The sequence below is a fragment of the Halichoerus grypus genome, chromosome 14, assembly GCF_964656455.1.
Source record: "Halichoerus grypus chromosome 14, mHalGry1.hap1.1, whole genome shotgun sequence".
Taxonomy (NCBI): Eukaryota; Metazoa; Chordata; class Mammalia; order Carnivora; family Phocidae; genus Halichoerus; species Halichoerus grypus.
The window spans coordinates 82,729,013-82,744,769 of NC_135725.1; the positions used below are offsets into that span (position 1 = coordinate 82,729,013).

The 15,757-nt window shown below is 56.7% G+C and overlaps 1 protein-coding gene across 7 annotated transcripts in view; it reads right to left on the bottom strand.

Moving 5' to 3' along the window:
- Nucleotides 1-353: 353 nt before the first annotated feature.
- DENND1A (DENN domain containing 1A) overlaps nt 354-15,757 on the bottom strand; it is a 498,150-nt gene continuing 482,746 nt past the window's right edge. For 5 of the 7 annotated variants that reach the window (XM_036107896.2, XM_078061741.1, XM_078061742.1 and 2 more), the window contains 3 exons: nt 7,290-7,418; nt 4,426-4,684; nt 354-3,438 (listed from right to left, as the gene is read on the bottom strand). In XM_036107896.2, coding sequence (XP_035963789.1) covers nt 2,263-3,438; nt 4,426-4,684; nt 7,290-7,418 — 1,564 coding nt within the window. In that variant the 3' untranslated portion in view covers nt 354-2,262. The remainder of the gene's footprint in view (nt 3,439-4,425; nt 4,685-7,289; nt 7,419-15,757) is intronic. The other 2 variants (XM_078061744.1, XM_036107894.2) reach the window with 1 other exon arrangement.

Below are 15,757 nucleotides of genomic sequence, written 5' to 3' on the forward strand. Positions count from 1 at the left end.
CAGATCTCCTAACAAACACCCAACAGAGCTGCTGGTTCTAAGGCTCTGCCCTTGCTAATGAGAGATCTATGGGGCTGAATTTTCTGCTGTTCTCTTGAACTGTTCCCTGGAGTTTGGGCACTCTCAACACCATCTGTGACCGGCAGCCTCACTCCATGGACTGGCCAAGCCTATGCATGCTTGTGACCAGCTCCACCCCCCACCCCCCCCGCCCGACTTGGGACAGAGAAGGGCCTGGGCTCAGAGGCTCAGATGGAAGAAGCTGGGGTGTGGGTTAGGGGTCAAATCCTTCCCTTACTGCTCTGAGCCCTCCCCTTCCCCCAGGGCTTCCTCAGGACACAGGGATACCAACCTTCTCCCCAAGAAGATTTTATTGAATGCACACACAACATTCATCCTTGGGTGCAAATTCAGTCCAGCAAGTGAAGAGACAACAATGCTCCTGGGAACGTGGAAGGCTCACCACCAGCCCCCAGCACAGTCGGGGAGACAGACCACGGGGTGGCCTCTGCTTCCCTGGGGCCCCACCGTACCTCTTATACCCTGCCTACAGGGGTGGGGTGGGGAGGGGAGGCTTCCCTTTGCGGACAGGGCTCAGGGGTCTGCCCAGGATGGGTGGTGGATCTGGAACCTGTATGGAAACACCCAAAAGGCCTGGGGGTGCCCACGTGCCCAGATATCCCATGGCCCCCCCTCCACCTCAGCAGCCAGACAGCACTCCGAGATTGAGAGCCACTTGCCCAGGGGGCCGTGACCGACTCGGGAAGGGGCGCTGTGCTGGGCCAGCAGCTTGTCACACCCCACGTCTGAGAACCTCAGGGCCCGCCCTCCAGGCCTCACCGACCCACACAGGGTCCCTCAGACGGGGACAAAGCTCCCTGGGGCTAGAGGGGCCTCTGGAGCCCCCTTGCCCAGCAGACACCTCTGAGGCTGTGTGTCCGACCACTCACAAATAGGAAATGAGAAATCAGGTCAAAACGCTCACAATTTCCTGCATGTCTCAGATGGTTGTTTTCTTAAATGGTTGGGCCATATTTTAACTCGGTTTATTGAAACTAGTCAATTTTAAGATTCATCAAATCAATAAAGTAAAAAGGAAAAAATAGATAAAAGAAACAATAACAAAACATTTCAATTGAGCTTTGGTGACGTTGGCCTCAGGAATTTCTATGCTACGTGGGCGGGGGAGGGGGTGGCTCCTGGCCCTTCTCCTGCCTCCAAGCTGCGAGAAGCCAAGTTTGTCCACTCCGCCAGGGCCTGGAGAAGGGCTCAGCGCCCCTGCCCGCTCCTGACCCAGGGAGCCTGGGCAGCTGGGCCTCCTGCATCAGCCTGTGGCATGAAGCTGGTCTTCCCAGTTGGAATCTGGGTGCCTGCTTCTCAGCTCTGCCCACGCAGTCCCAGGCGACAAGAGGCTGAGCCCCATCTGAGTAACACTGGAGACCTGGAGAAACCCAGCAACCAGAGGGAGAACACAGGACGGCGGCCTGACTCCTCCTAATGCACTCGATTTACCTGCTGCTATGTTTTCTCCTACAAATCAGAGTTGCTGGTGCTCCCAGCCATGCAGGGCCGGCTGGGGCTGTGTTTGGCTATCAGAGGGTTCCCAAGAATCCCTCGGCCCCAAATCCCTACCAAGCCAGAAACAACTGAACATTGAGGGTTGGGGTGAAGACTGACAAAGAACGAGTGTGTGTATTGCTAGAGAGGGTTTGGAAATGCCCCGCCAGGTAGGTAGATTCTCCTTACTCCAAACTCCAAACCACATGTGTCTGGTGCAGACACCCTCACGCCGAGGCTACCACGGCCACCTGTGCTGGTCCCAGTGGGGGACCCAGCAGGGCCACGCTGCAGTTGGGCCGAGAGAACAGGGCTGGGGAGGAGAGGCCTTGTGGAGCCTCGGGGCTCCTGGTGGGAGGCTTCCAGGGGGAAGGCGGGTGGGGCTGGGTCTGGGGCAGTCATTCGCCCAGCTGACCTCTTTAGTGCAAAACCTACTGAGGGGTGCAGGGAAGGGGTGGTGGCAGGGTGGGGTGGGTGCCCAGGGGCTGGGACCATTCCCAGGCCAGAACTGGCACCATTCTCTAGCAGCCAGACCTCAGAGATGGGTGGTGTGTCAGGGAGGAGGGGCGGCAGACGGGGGTCCCATCCCTTCCCACCAGCAGAACCCGGGCAGAAACGGAGCAGGGGAAGCAGGGCCTGCTGGCCTGGGGCGCAGTGGCTGGCGGCGCATGGCTGGGCCCGGCTCGCCCTCGCTCGGCGCCTGGCTCACTCGAAGGTCTCCCACCGCTTCCTGAGCTGCTCTACTGAGCCTGGGGCCGGGGCCGGGCTCACATCTTGCTTGGTTTTCCGTAACAAATCCTCAAAGGGGTCTCTGGTCTCTCGAGGAGCAGAGGGCTGCAGTGCTGGCTCCAGGCCCTGCGGGGGTCTGGGAGGAAGGAGAGGGGGGTCTCCGGGCCTCAGGGCCAGCCCCTGCTTGGCCTCAGCAGCCCTGGCGCTTGAGCGGGCCAGGGGCAACGTTCGGATCCTTGAAGGGGCGACCGCTGCGGGGCCCAGGGGCTGCAAGGGACTGGCGTGGGCACCCATGGGCATCTGGCCGAAGAGGTTAGGCATGGAGAGGGCAGACAGGTTGGGCTGAGATCTATGTGGGCCACAGAGGCCGGAACCGGACAGCAGGAGGCCGGGGGCAAAGGCTGGCCCCAGGGAAGCAGGAGGGGCCCCGAAAGGCCCGGCCGGTGTGGAGACCAGGGCCATGGCAGGCAGTGCCGCGGGCATAGATGAGATGAAGGGATTGAGTGATGGCTGCGGGAAGGGGGTAGGGGTCCCTGCTGGGGGGAAGCTGAACTGGGGAGTGAAGGAGGTGGCTACGTTTGGGGCTGAAGGGCCCGGTGGAAGAGCACTGCCTGACCAGGCTGTGTTAAGTGGGTCCAGGAGGGCCAGCAGGGCGTCACTGCTCGAGCTTGCGGCCCCGGGGGCCAAGCTGTGTGGCTGGAGAGGTTCAGTGGGTCCTTGGGGGGTAGCACTGGGGAGGAGCCCGGGGAACGGGGCCGGGCTCAGGGCCTGTAGCCGCTCTGAGGAGAAGTCCCCGAGGGCGGCGCTGGCGGCCTGGAGTTTGGCCGGGCGGGCGGTGGGGGGTGGAGGCACGATGCCCAGCTCTGGGGTCTTCCTGCCCTGGGGCCGGGGAATGGTGATGCTGCCTGGAGTGGGGGTGGGGGCCTCCTCCTTGTCACTGGGGTTCAGGATGCTGTCCTGGGTCGGCAGCATGCGGGGCACAGCCAGGGAGTTCCCAAGCAGGGCTGAGGGCTTCTCGGGGGAGGTGGCCGGGGGCTTGCTGGGGATGGCCATGTCGTCCTGGCCCAGGCTCCAGAGCTTGTTGTATGGGTGGGTGAGCTTCAAGGCCACCGGCATTCCGCGGCTCCTGTCACTCCTGCTCAGGTCCAGCCTCTGGGGGAGAGAACGAGGGAGGCAGTGACCAGAGACTGCCCCGGACAGACTGGAAGGCAGCAGGTCTCCGTCCCTGGGGCCCCTCCCGTTGCTGGATCCCAGGCGTGTGGCTGATCAGTCCCCTGGGACTCAGGGCAGCTGGGGGGCTGGGCCCAGGTCACCAGCAGAGAGCCCGGGTCTGTCCAGACGCCAAGCCCAGGCTTTCCTCACTGTTTTCCTCACTTTTCAGACTCCACGCCAGGCTTTTTTCTCACTGCACAGAGGGATTCCAGAAAAAGCCCTTGTCCTTTTACGTCAGTGTTGCCAAGAAGTTTTAGGAAAATGACTCCATTTATTGACCATCTACTGGCCGGGCCTTTTTCACTTTTCAAAGCATGTGGGCACTTTTAATCACCTGGGAGCTCGAGGACGAGTGAGGCACGGGGCCTGGCAAAGGTGTCTTCCCTGGTTGGCAGGGAAACAGGACTGGGCTCCTGGCCTGGCTCTGCCACTCACAAGTGACGCGACCTGGGCGTCAGGGGCAGGGAGGATGCGCGTGAATCCACAGACCCAGCCACTCTGTCAGCAGCCTCCACTTGCAAGTGGAGAAACAGGCACAGAGAGGGAATGTGACAGATCGCAAGTCATGACGGACGATCAGTGGTCCCATGCAAATAATCAGAACTCAGGAATTTTGATCCCGAGGCTCTCCGAGCAGACTTGGTGGGGCTGGGGTCCTGGGAGGGTGAACTGGAGTGGCAGCACAACTCTGCCTGACGCACACACGGACAGGAGGGGCCAATTTCCATCAGCTGTAACGTTTCTACAGGATCACGGGCTGTGGGCCTGCCTGGCAGGGTTTGCAGGCAGAACGACCCTGAGCCTCGGCCGAGGACCCTGGAAAGGTTGCTGTTTCTCCCTCGGTCTCCTTCCCCGTCCCGTGGGGGCACCTGCCTCACGTGTGGAAAGCACCAGCCCTGGCAGGTACCCATCCTGCTGGCATCATACCTGATAGTCGAAGGTTCCCGGTTGCTCCCTCAGGTCTTTGGGTGTCCGAAGGTCCTCCAAGCTCTTGGCCTGGCCCAGTGGCTGCAGTGGGACCTCCATGTCCAGGTTGCTGAAGACGTCCTCCAGAAGGTCGATGCTGGCAGCCCGGTCAGGCGGAGCCGGGGCAGGGCCCGTGGGCTCCCGCGCTCGCCGCTCTGGACTCCCTGGCTCGTCGCCTTCTGCGCTGTCTGATTCCTTGAGCGTCCGATACGGCTGAGGCCTGGGAGGAGGCAGAGCAGACTGAGTCTCCCACCCGGAGCCTCAGTGCAAGCAGCCCCCACCCCCAGGAACTTCCAGGCCTTGCGGAGTACACCCAGGAGGCTTGGGGACAGGAGAGTGTCCTGGGGTCCCTGTGAGCGCTGGCGTCTGGGCAATGGCACTCTGCCAGACCCGGGGCTGCATTTGGGTTCTACTGCTCACTATGGGACTAATTTGCACTTAGTTCCCCCGAAAACCACAGGACCCACCATGTAACTGGCTAGTGGGCTTGCAGGCCATCCAGACAAGGCATGAGGAACGGGACACGACCGAAAAGGGACGAGGCAGCCTGCTCGTTCCGGAGCCCGGCCTCTGCACTCCCACCATCCTGTGGCTCATAGGGAACTGAGCTGGGGAAAGTCTCCCAGGGTGGCTCAGGACCCCCAAGGGGAGCCGTGTGGGCCTCGGCCTGCGCTGACCTGTTCTAGCTCTGGTCTTACCATCTCTTGCCATGGGACCTTGGGATAGTCTCTTAACCTCTCTGAACCTCAGCCTCTCCCCCATTCCAGAGTGTACCTCCCTTTGCAGGCAGCGGTGGTGATTATGTGAACCAACCAACGTGCTCCCTGACGCACGGCACGTACAGAGGCCGTTAACAGCATTCTGTACCTTTGACCCAGGCACAGGGGACAAGAGGCTCCTCTTACTTTCCTTTCTCAGAGGCCTGAGCCCCAGGGCACCACTGGGTACGTGGAGAAGGCTGCCTGGATCAACCCTGACTAGTGAAGGCTGGGGTTGGCTCTGCCCCTTGTGTCCCAGCAGAAGCGGCCCACAGCTCTGGTAATGTGGGGGAAGGGCGCCACCTGCTGGTCCCAAAGGCCCACGTGCAGGAACCAGGGCAGGGCACACCCCGCAGAGGGGACTCTCCGCAAGGATTCCCATCAGCCTTCAGTTATCTTGCTCAAGTTCAGAGAGGCTAAGTCACTCACCCTATGTCACACAGCAAAAGGCAGCCATGGACACCAAGTATGAGAGACTTGTTCAAAAGTCCTCACTCACTCTAAGCCTTCTGACCAAGGAATTAAAGACCTTTTCACCAAGTTTGAACACAATGAAGGGGATAAAGAAAAGTCAGTGTGCTCCTTACACTTAAGGAAGGAAATGTATTCTTTAAAAAGAAACCATTTTATTTTGACTTAAGATGGCCCAGTTCCTTCTGTTTTTTCTTTTCCTGTGTAATTTATGTTTATTTAACACCAGTATAGTTAACATATGGGCCACTTCCTTTTTAATCATACACATACAAAAGCCTATACTTTTCATAGGTCCTGGCTAAGGGAGTGAGCACTATTTACTATTTAAATAATTAAGGCATCAATGAATTAAAAAAGAGTGAGGAGGCCCACTGGACCCTGTGGTGGGGATTCCTTCTTGGATGTCACCCAGGCAGAGCGTTTTTACCTGCAAGGTGATTTTGAGTTGATACATGAACATTTCTTATTCCAATGGTTCTATCTTTATTTTAACTAATAGTAGAAATGATAATTGATGCATGAGGCCAATGATATCAGAAATATTACTGCTTAGGACAAAGTTTTAACAGAAAAATTTTAAAGAAAGATTCAATGTACACAGAAGGTGGCATGGGAATTCGGGCAACACCGACTTAGGCCACCCACACTGCTTTCTAAGTCAGGAGATCAGGAGGGGGCTGACTTGCAGGTGAGCTGGTGGCAGAAAGGGCTAAGAACCCTCCTACCCCTGGGGGCCAATGGTAGGAGCAGAGCTGGGGAGTTTATCAGGTGCCCTGAGGAACGGAGAGGCCCGGCCCAAGGGAAGGGAACTGGGAGGGGGATGGAGGGGAAGAGTCCCCTCTTCTGTAAGACAGTGGTTGTGGGCCCTGTGGGTGTTCAGCAAAGGGCAGCTCTCTTCCCTCAAAGGCTCCCATTAAGGACACTACAGCTTTGTTAACAACCACGGACAAAAGCTGTCCCTTTGCTCAATCCCAGCCCTGAAAAACTTGTGGGTAGAGGGGCAAGAACTGGTGGAGGAAGGGAAACGGCCAAAGCTTAACACCGGGGGGTGGCTGGATTGTGGGCGAACCTTTTTAATTAGTGTGAGGCTCAGGCTATAAGCAATAATAATAAAAATTATCTTACGGTCAGGCAGATCGGTAAAACACTTGGATCTGTCAGCAATAATATACACGTTCCCTATCAATACGTTTTGTTTTTGTTTTTGTCTTAAGCTTAAAAGCTGACCCTCCACCTTCATAGCTTTTGGAGATGTGCTGGGATAAGAGGAGGACTCGGGCATCAACAACCGCTTCGGTTGACAGTCAAGTGCACTCTCCAGGGTAAGGGCCAGGGACTCAGGCTCCGGTCTCACACCTGCAGGCCCTGCCATCCCGTACCCTCGCCCCTCGCCCCTCGCCCCAGAGCCCGCGGGGCTGGGCAGAGGCACACAAGGGGGCACTCACCCCCGAGCTGGCGTGGGGTCACCGGCAGGCAGCAGCTGCAGACAGCCCTCCCCACACGCAAGGGCAAGCGGCACCGGCCCCCCTCCCCCACGCGGCCCGGGAGAGTCACCAAGCTGAGCTCAGAGAAATGGAAGGAGGAAGGAGAGACCATTCAAAGGGGGCGGAGAAGAAAAAGCTTTCGGTGAAGCCAGAGCTGGGGCCCTCTTGCCGCTGGCATTCATCGTCAGAGGAGTCCTCGGACAGGAAGACCGCATAGTGTCGCAAGGGCTTTACCAGGCTGGGGCGGAGGAAGACAAGAGAAAAGAGGCAGTTAGGAGGCACCCTCGGAACTCCACGTGGCAGGGTGGGAGGGGGGCCTCTGGGCTCAGCGCCTGGCCCTGGCCTCCCTCTGCCAACCTGAGGTAGAGGCTCCCTGGAGGAGGCCGGAGGGCCTGGGAGGCGTGACGGGCCCCGAGGCGAGGAAGCTGGTCACAGACAGGAAAGCAACCGAGGGTTTGCCATAGGTGTCGAGAGCCTTAAACATGAGATCCAGTCGCCTACAACCTTGTACCCTCCACTTCCATTTAGATAACCCTAAATGTAGCAAAGAGTGATGCACAAAGATGTTCCTCGCTGCTGTGTTTATAATATTAAAACACGGCACATCCTACATTTCCAGCAATAGGAGGCTGGTGAATTACAGTACACTTGGCTGAAAAGGAGCCACCCATTAACTATAATGTTTATGAAAGAGAAAAGTCTCAACACCATGATGCAGAACTGTAGTTATACTACATTCTCTCTCATCTACTTATGGGAAGAGGCAGAGAAAAAAGACTGGAAAGGGATGTACATACACGCCGACAAAAGCTAGGGGGCTTAGGGGTGACTTCCCCCCACCCTGCCTCTTTTTATTTTTCTGTTTTCTACACTTTCTACAATGTGCATATCGACTCCAATAATCAGGAAAACATAAAAATAGAAAGTTAAAGAAGAAAGTGAGCCACGTGGAGGGGCTCCGGCTAGAAGGCCCTCTTCTGATTAGCGGCTGCTCTCTGGAGTCTCTCACACGCCTCTTCAGAGAGCCTTTTTCATCTGTGATGTGGAAATTAAATATTCATTGTTATAAAAAATACATCTCCCTTGTCAGCCACCTGTGAGCTCTACCTCTATACACAAACACTGCGCAGCCCCGAGAAAGTCCGCGCGGCCGCCATGAATTATACACTGACCAGGGCCCGTGAGTGGCGCGGGCTTGGGAGAGGGGAGCCGGACCGGGCACATCTGGCCCCCCACAGCCGCTGCTCGGGCCTGCACACTGCGCTGGGCAGGCTCCAAGGATCCCCGGGGGCAGCGGTGAAGTTCGCGAGAGGGTGGGGCAGGAAGTATAGGGGTGCCCAAGTGGGGGGCAGTCTCCTCTCTCACCCTCCCCCCCCCACACAGAGCAGGCTCCTTTCTCTGCTTTCCGATGCAATTCCTTCTGGGTTTCATTTCACAAAAGGGCACCATGTCTGGAAGAGTGAATGGGAGCCACACTGGAGGGTGGGGAGGGACTGGGAGAGCGCGCTGTGCTGTGTTCTACCATCACAGGTGTTAAGCCAGTTGTCCCCAGGAATGTGCTAGTCTTTTACAAGTAGAACCAGGGCTGGCTCCCAGCACCGCAGAGCTCCCTGGCTCGTGCCCGCCTAGACCCCTTCACTCCTCGTGCCATCCCTGGACGTTAGGCAGGCTAGGAGATTTGTCCTAATACTGAAGTGCAGACCGAGGCTCAGAGAGGGGAAGCCACTTGGCCAGGGTTGCACACAGGGACAGGGAGGTGGCGGGTCACTGGGCTCCTCTCCTTGCCCAGGCTGCCTACCTGGATGGTAAGGGACTTGGCCCTTCCTGGACCAGAGAGAGCATCGGCTTAGGTGGAGTGTTTTCCTCTGGACTCAGGAGAGAGGGCAGAAAGATGTGACTCATGGAAACAAGGCCGCCTGGCTCCTGCCACATCCCCTGGGACATAAAACAGTGCAGAAGGGCCACTCCGCACAGCCACTGGAATCCTGCTGTGAATCACAGACCCAACTCAGTCACTCTCCTACTTCACGCCTGCACGTCCATGGCTCCGAATAGCGATGTCGAGGGAGTTGGTTGTGTGGTGAGTAAACCCATTAAGTGTTAGGAACAATAATGTTCAGACATTTACAGAACAGTTTACTCAACTGTTTAAAAGTTAGGGGGATGCACTCACTTCTAGCACTGGACGGCTCTCCTGGGCAGGTGAGGAGGGCTGGAGGAGTGGACAGGTATCCTGGCCTCAGGCTCCACTCTGGGGAGCTTGTGGAATATGCTGGGTGGGCAGGGGTGCAGGCTGTGGGGAGGCAGGGCCAAGTCCAAGCTCTATGCAGGGTAGACACCGTGCTGTACGCCTGGCCCTGTCCACCTCTGCAGCCCCCTCCTCCCCTGCATGCCCTATAGACCTCCCTGTGGTCTTCGCCTGGTGCACTGATTGTTCTTTGGCTCTTTGGTCTGAAGACTCGGCTCACTTGGCGCTCTAGAAAGCCTTCCTGGAATTCCCAGCCAGAGCTTCCCCCCTAGATGGAGTCCGCTTCCCCTTGGGCTGCGTGTTGCAGCACTTCATCGATGTCATTTAACCTCCTGCAATTCTGTTTCTGAGTCAGCTCCTCAAGGGCAGGGGCCGGGCTCACCCTTCTCTTCACCCGCAGCTGGGGCACAACGTTAGCGCTGTGGAGGTCTGCGAACGCCGGAGTGGGAGCCGGTGTGCCGGGGAGACAAGGCGAGCCCCACCCTTCTCACCCATGTTTCTGGAGCCCCAGCACAGCACCTGTCCCTTCCATCAGCTTGTGGCTGCAGTAGAAAAGTGTCCCCTGAGGTCCTCATCTGTCCTCTGAGATGCTGAGATCATAAAATGGGACCACATTTGGGGGTGAGAGTGCTGGGCGTAGAGGAGTAGGCAGGAGTCTCGGAAAAATGTTTAAAGCAACGTCCACCGTGCCACGGGCTTCACACAGGTGATTTCCAGCCCTCCCAGCAGTCCAGCGGGAAGGCTTCTCCGCACTGACTTAACAGAGGATGAGCCTGTCATTAGTCCGTCCATCCATCTGTCCATCCGTCCATCCGCACACCTAGCCGCGAGGTACTTCCCGAGTGCTTGCTGTGAGCAGACCCAGTGCTGGCGGAGCGCTGGGAATCACCGTGAGGAGGACAGATGTGACGACATGCCCTGGCCAGGAAGTGACAAGCAGGGATTCCAGGTCAGGGCCTCACTGTCCTGTGAGCCGGGCTGGTGGCAGACGTGCATGAGGGGGACAACGCACCTCTGCTTGGGTCAAACCGCATGAAGCTCTTTGGTGTCCCTTGGATCCATCTCGAATGCCCTTCCGACGCCCCTCCAAGTATGTCTCCTCCTCTGGCTTTGATGAGGAAGCAGAGATCACAGCTCGGCACATTAGCTGAATGCCACTAAACCTGCCAGGAATGTCTGGGTTCACGTAAGAGCAAAGAGCCTTTGTGCTGGACTGGGCCTTGGCCTCATCAAGCCAGGCTGCTGTAGTTCACAGCCCGCTCAAATCCAGTGCCTTCCCACACTGGTGTGATGGCGGAGCGGGCCTGGGGGGCGAGAGGGGGAGGAAGGAACCTCACCTTCCAGCTCACAAACCACTTTCCCTCTCTGGCCAGCTCTCCTGGCCAGGCCAGGCGGGTTGGGTGGTGGCTTCAAGAGCCCCGGGGTGTCTCCTGAATGCGCCATCTGTCTCTGGAGAGTGAGAGAGAACCTCGCCAGGTGGTTTGGTCAGATCAGCACTTTTTCAGGCTTCGGGCCACACGGATGACGACGACGAGACCAGCAGTACTTACAAGTGTTAGGCTAAATGCTGCCTGGACGGTTTCTCATTAATTCCTTATCACATCCTCCCTTTGCAGACAGAGAAGCCAAAGCTCAGAGAGGGTACTCACTCGCCCAGCGTCCCACAGAAGCTACCGGTTGAGCCAGGAATCGGGATCTGCCTGACTCGAAACCACTCTGTGGTCCTGCCTCTTCGGTTCTGTGGATCTGAAACAATGAAATAAGGGGGAGGCTGTTCCCCCTTCTACTTTTAATAAAAAGTGAGATTTCAAAATAAACTTATTTAAATTCAACTGCTCATGTCCTCCTATGAAACATACAGTCAGATATTTGTCAGAGATAAAGGATGAATCGTTGAAAATGTCCAGGTTTAAATTTTTTATTAGCTTAAGGCAGAATATGAGGGGGGAAAAAAAAGTGTACCTCTTCCCTCATTAACCCAATTCAGCTACTACCCTGCAGTCTGCCACCCACCACTCGCCTGGATTTTCTTACACACAAAGAGCTGTCTGTGAAAAGGCAGGTCGTGGTGAACTTGGCTGCCGGAGTCTTGGCGAGAAAGAAAGGCCCGCTGTCCATCACCATTCAGACCCCATCGTCTCCCACGGCTGCTCCCGCCTCTGCCCACCTCATCTCAGCTCGGAGTTCCCATGCAGATGACTTCCCGAACCCTTTCTAATGTTTGGTTTAACGTGTCGCCGGTTAGCGCGCGCATGTGACAGTGGTGACAGGCGCGGCTGTTCCTTTTTAAATACCATGTCAGAGACACGGCATCAGGAAGCAGGGACGTGCTCTGTGGCTCTCCGCCGTGCCGGGATCGCACGGGCTTATTTTTTAATGAGGAAGATCTGCATCTCGAGAGTTTTTTTCATGTGTCACATCGCGTGGACAAATCAGCAGCACGTCACGCTGGCCCAAAATGAAATGCTGACAAATGTAGATATTTCAAATTTAATTGACATTTAAATGTACTTGAGATAAAGAAGGGAAAAAATCAGCAAGGACTTGGTCTCCGGAGGTAACGAGGGGAGCTGGTGATCATTTTTAAAGGATCATTTCACTCCAGCACAAAGGATCTTTACTTGGTAAATGTCTCGGCTGGTCTGGCGTCCTTTGATGAAACCAGTTGGGCTGATGAATGGGGACAGGCCCCAGGACAAGGCCAGGTCCTGCCTGCCCAATGGATGCCATTCTGTCCAGCTTTCCACCATCCCCCACTTCCCAGCCAGATGACCTTGGGAAAGTCTTTTTATACCTCCCTGTACCTCAACTTCTTAGCTGTAAAATGGGGATTCTACAGCCCTCCTGATGGTGTTATCACAAAGTTGAATGAAATTATTCACAAAGGGCTTTGGCTCATGCCCAGCACATCGTACATATTTAGTTACTATCCATACACCACATACACCTGCCAACAAATAGATTCTGGGCATTTTGATCCTGCGCAGGCTCTTCCCTAGGTGGTCAAGGATGAATATAAGGTGGTTGCTGCCTTCGAAGACCTTCCCTTCGGCACAGCAAGTCCCCAGTGGGGTGAGAAAAACCTGATCTCACACCCACCGGTCCCCACAAGACCAGTTCACCTGACAGGAAGAACTCTCTCTCACTGGTGATCATGACTCATTACAGCAGTGATCCTCTCTTACTGTTTTAAAGTACAGACACACATACGACGGAGTGGAAAGATCCAATGTCCAGCAGGTTTGGTATCTGTCCTCTCTTCCTCCCTGAGAATGGTCCTAGCCATTAGCCCAGGTCACACAGAAGATAGCTCCAGCGCAGTTCCAGAGGTTCCCCCTGTGGGTCTCGCACCAAGCTGGTTCCCCCAGAGACCACCCTGACTTGCTTCAGAGCCTGTTCTATTGTTTTCACCGGTGTACATGCTCGAGCCAGGTCTGGAGTCCTGGCCCTGTGCTACGGTGATGGAGAGGTGCCGCGACCGGATCCCCGGATGGGTTCTCCCGGGGAGTTCTGATGTGCTGTGATAGGCCCAGAGGGCAGTGGCGGGGGTATACCTGGCTCAGGGGGCTGTTGGATGAGGCTCCACTCGGGAGGTGATGTGGGAGCTGGGCTTTCAATCATGCATATGGAGGAGGCTGCGGGATGGCCTGGAGGTGTGCCTGGGAGGAGTGGGCACAAGGGGCTTGGGGTTAGGGTGGGAGTTTCAAGAAAAGAGGCTGGCAGGGTTGGCAGGGACCAGGTGGTGGAGGGTCTTGAACCCGCTTGAGGACCAAGGCTACATGAGAGGTTAGGGGGTGATGTGGGGGCTGGGGAGGCAGCAGGGGGCCTCACTGGCTTGGCCCCATCTCTCTCTCTCGGGTTGGCTGTGCCCTTTGCCTTTCCAATTCCATTAGTCCATCTGTTTGACTACTTATCAACCCGTACCTTCATTCATTCATTCCTTCTTTCAAAAAATCACTAGTGTCAATTTCACATGTCCACACCCATGCCCCAGTCCTTCCCAGGCTACTGGGTGTACATTCTTATAGGTAGAGAGGCCCGAACACAGCACATGGGCTTCACTCCACTGTCCCACTCTTCAGGCTCATTGGTAGAGGGAAGATGGGGACACCTTAGGGGGGATGGGGACACTTTCTACGCTTTTCCTATCCGGAAGAGAAATTGTGTAGACTGTGAAGAACAACTGCCCCTCCCCTCTACCCGAAGATGGCCTTTGCCTGCCGTGAGCCCAAGTCTTTGGTGGGGACCATGGGAGCAGTGGTGGAGGGCAGGGTGTCTGGTGAGAGAGCGGTGGACGTGGGTGTGGGTGCATATTCTGGATCCAAGGCAGGTCATTCCACCTGTTAGAGCCTTGGTTCCTTCACGGCTGAACAGGCTAACACACCTGCACTGGGAAGACTTCTGGGGAGTGGGGGAGGCTAACCAAGGTGACATATATGAAGTGCCGGGCCTGAAACAGGCATGAGAAATGGTGGCGAGATGCCTGGAAGAGGGAGGGGCTCAGGTGAGGTGGCAAAGCTTTCAGAGGAGGCTGAAACCAGCAAGTCTGGGGCACTAACTCCTAACTGTCTTGACTGCCCCTGGGAGAGGCCCTTCCCTTCGACTATCAGGCACAAGTGGCTGGGGACGAGGGAGACCTGTTTTCCTGGGCTGCTGCACATCCCTGGGGACTCCTTGGCAGTTCCTGCTTTTCCAATCTGGGCTCAGACTCCACGTCTGGCTCCTGGCGTGGCTTGGTCTCCAGGGCCCAGAACCCACTGTTGGCGAGGGGATGGGGGGCCTGAGTTGGGTCAGGGGCCTCTCACATTGCTAATTGGGTTTGGGACCTTCTGCTCTGGTGTTTGGACTCCTGGCTGCTCAGGGAGTGGGTCCTGGCAGGCTGCCAGTGGGTAGTACCTAGACAGCTGTCCCCACCCCTGGGGCCCAGGGCCCAGCTGGCATCTTGGAGACTGGCTCCTGGGGCTGATGGCAGTTTCTGGCTCTTAGACGGACCCGGGCAGGAGAGGTGCTGGTAGCTCAGTCACATCCCAATCACGCCTGGCACGTAATATGTGCTCTTTACACATCTGTGGTTAACTGACACCCCTTCCCCATCTCCAGGGTGCTGGGCTATGAGCGTCAGTGATTCCCTTGTTCATTCATTCAGTAAACATCCCTGAGCAGAGGTCTGGGCTAGGCTCTGGTCCAGGAGCTGAAGCGTCAAAGCTGAAGGGCACATGGTGGCCCTGCCCCGGAGGAGCTCCCAGGCTCCTGGGGTGCACGTCTGTGCACGCGCATGTGCGTGATGTAAAGCGACTACTACAACATGGAAGGTCAGCGCTGTGTCAGGGGAAGCCAGGGGACGGCGGGCACGGGGAGGGGAGGGCACAGCTCACGGGGAGGCCACAGGGTGAGCATCAGACCGCTGACAGTAGTGCTGCTGCAGGAGGGGAGATTGGTGTGCCCCGCCACCTTGGGATGCTAGTGCGGCTCCTAGGGGCAGTTCCCCAAATTGTGCTCTTTGGGATGCGAACAGACATTGTGTTGGAAAAAAGAGGGCAGAGTCTTGCTCAGGGTCTCTGGCTGGCAGCGGGCAGGAGGCTGACCCAGGTCTGTGGGGTGCCAGAGGTCCCCCCCTCCCCCCAGTGCACCAGCCCACCGGCCTGGCAGTGGTTCACCAACCACGCCCCTGGGGCAACTCTGAGCCTGGGGGGAGGGAGAGGGCTCTACCCCGTGTGATCCACGGCCCGCACCACTGGGGCCGTGCCGAGCCCAGGTCCTGGGGACATGGTGGCATAGCTGCAGTGTTCCGAGACCTCGTCTGTGGGCAGAGCTCTCACTAAATGCTTCTGGCAGCTTCTTTTAATCTTCTGGGGCTTCGGGTGCCACGGTCACGCGGTGCAAGTTGGATGATGAGACTCTGCCATCCCTAAGCGGAGTGGGCCGGCAGTTTGGTGCTCAGATGGTCTGTCTGTCCAGCCAGCGCAACCCGCAGGATTTCTCCTTGGTCAGAAGGATTTCTAATGCACGTTTCTCTGGGTCCCCCAGACCCAGATTCGCAGGGAGTGCAGAGTTTTGGTGGGAGTGTAAAGTGGTACAATTCTTTTAGCAAGTTACTTAGCAACATGGAAGAGAAATCTGCCTCTGGAACTGGGTGAGGGTACGGAGCGGTGACAACCTCTCAGGGTCTCAGCTACTTCTATAAAATCGAGCTAATGATACCTCCTCCCTGAGACTTCTTGTGAGGATTCAAGGAAATGGTGTATGCAAAGTGCTTAGGCAGTTCCTGGCTAATGGTAGTTGTTAATCATTCCATTCCTTATGATGGTATCAAATGAGAAAAGCTTTAA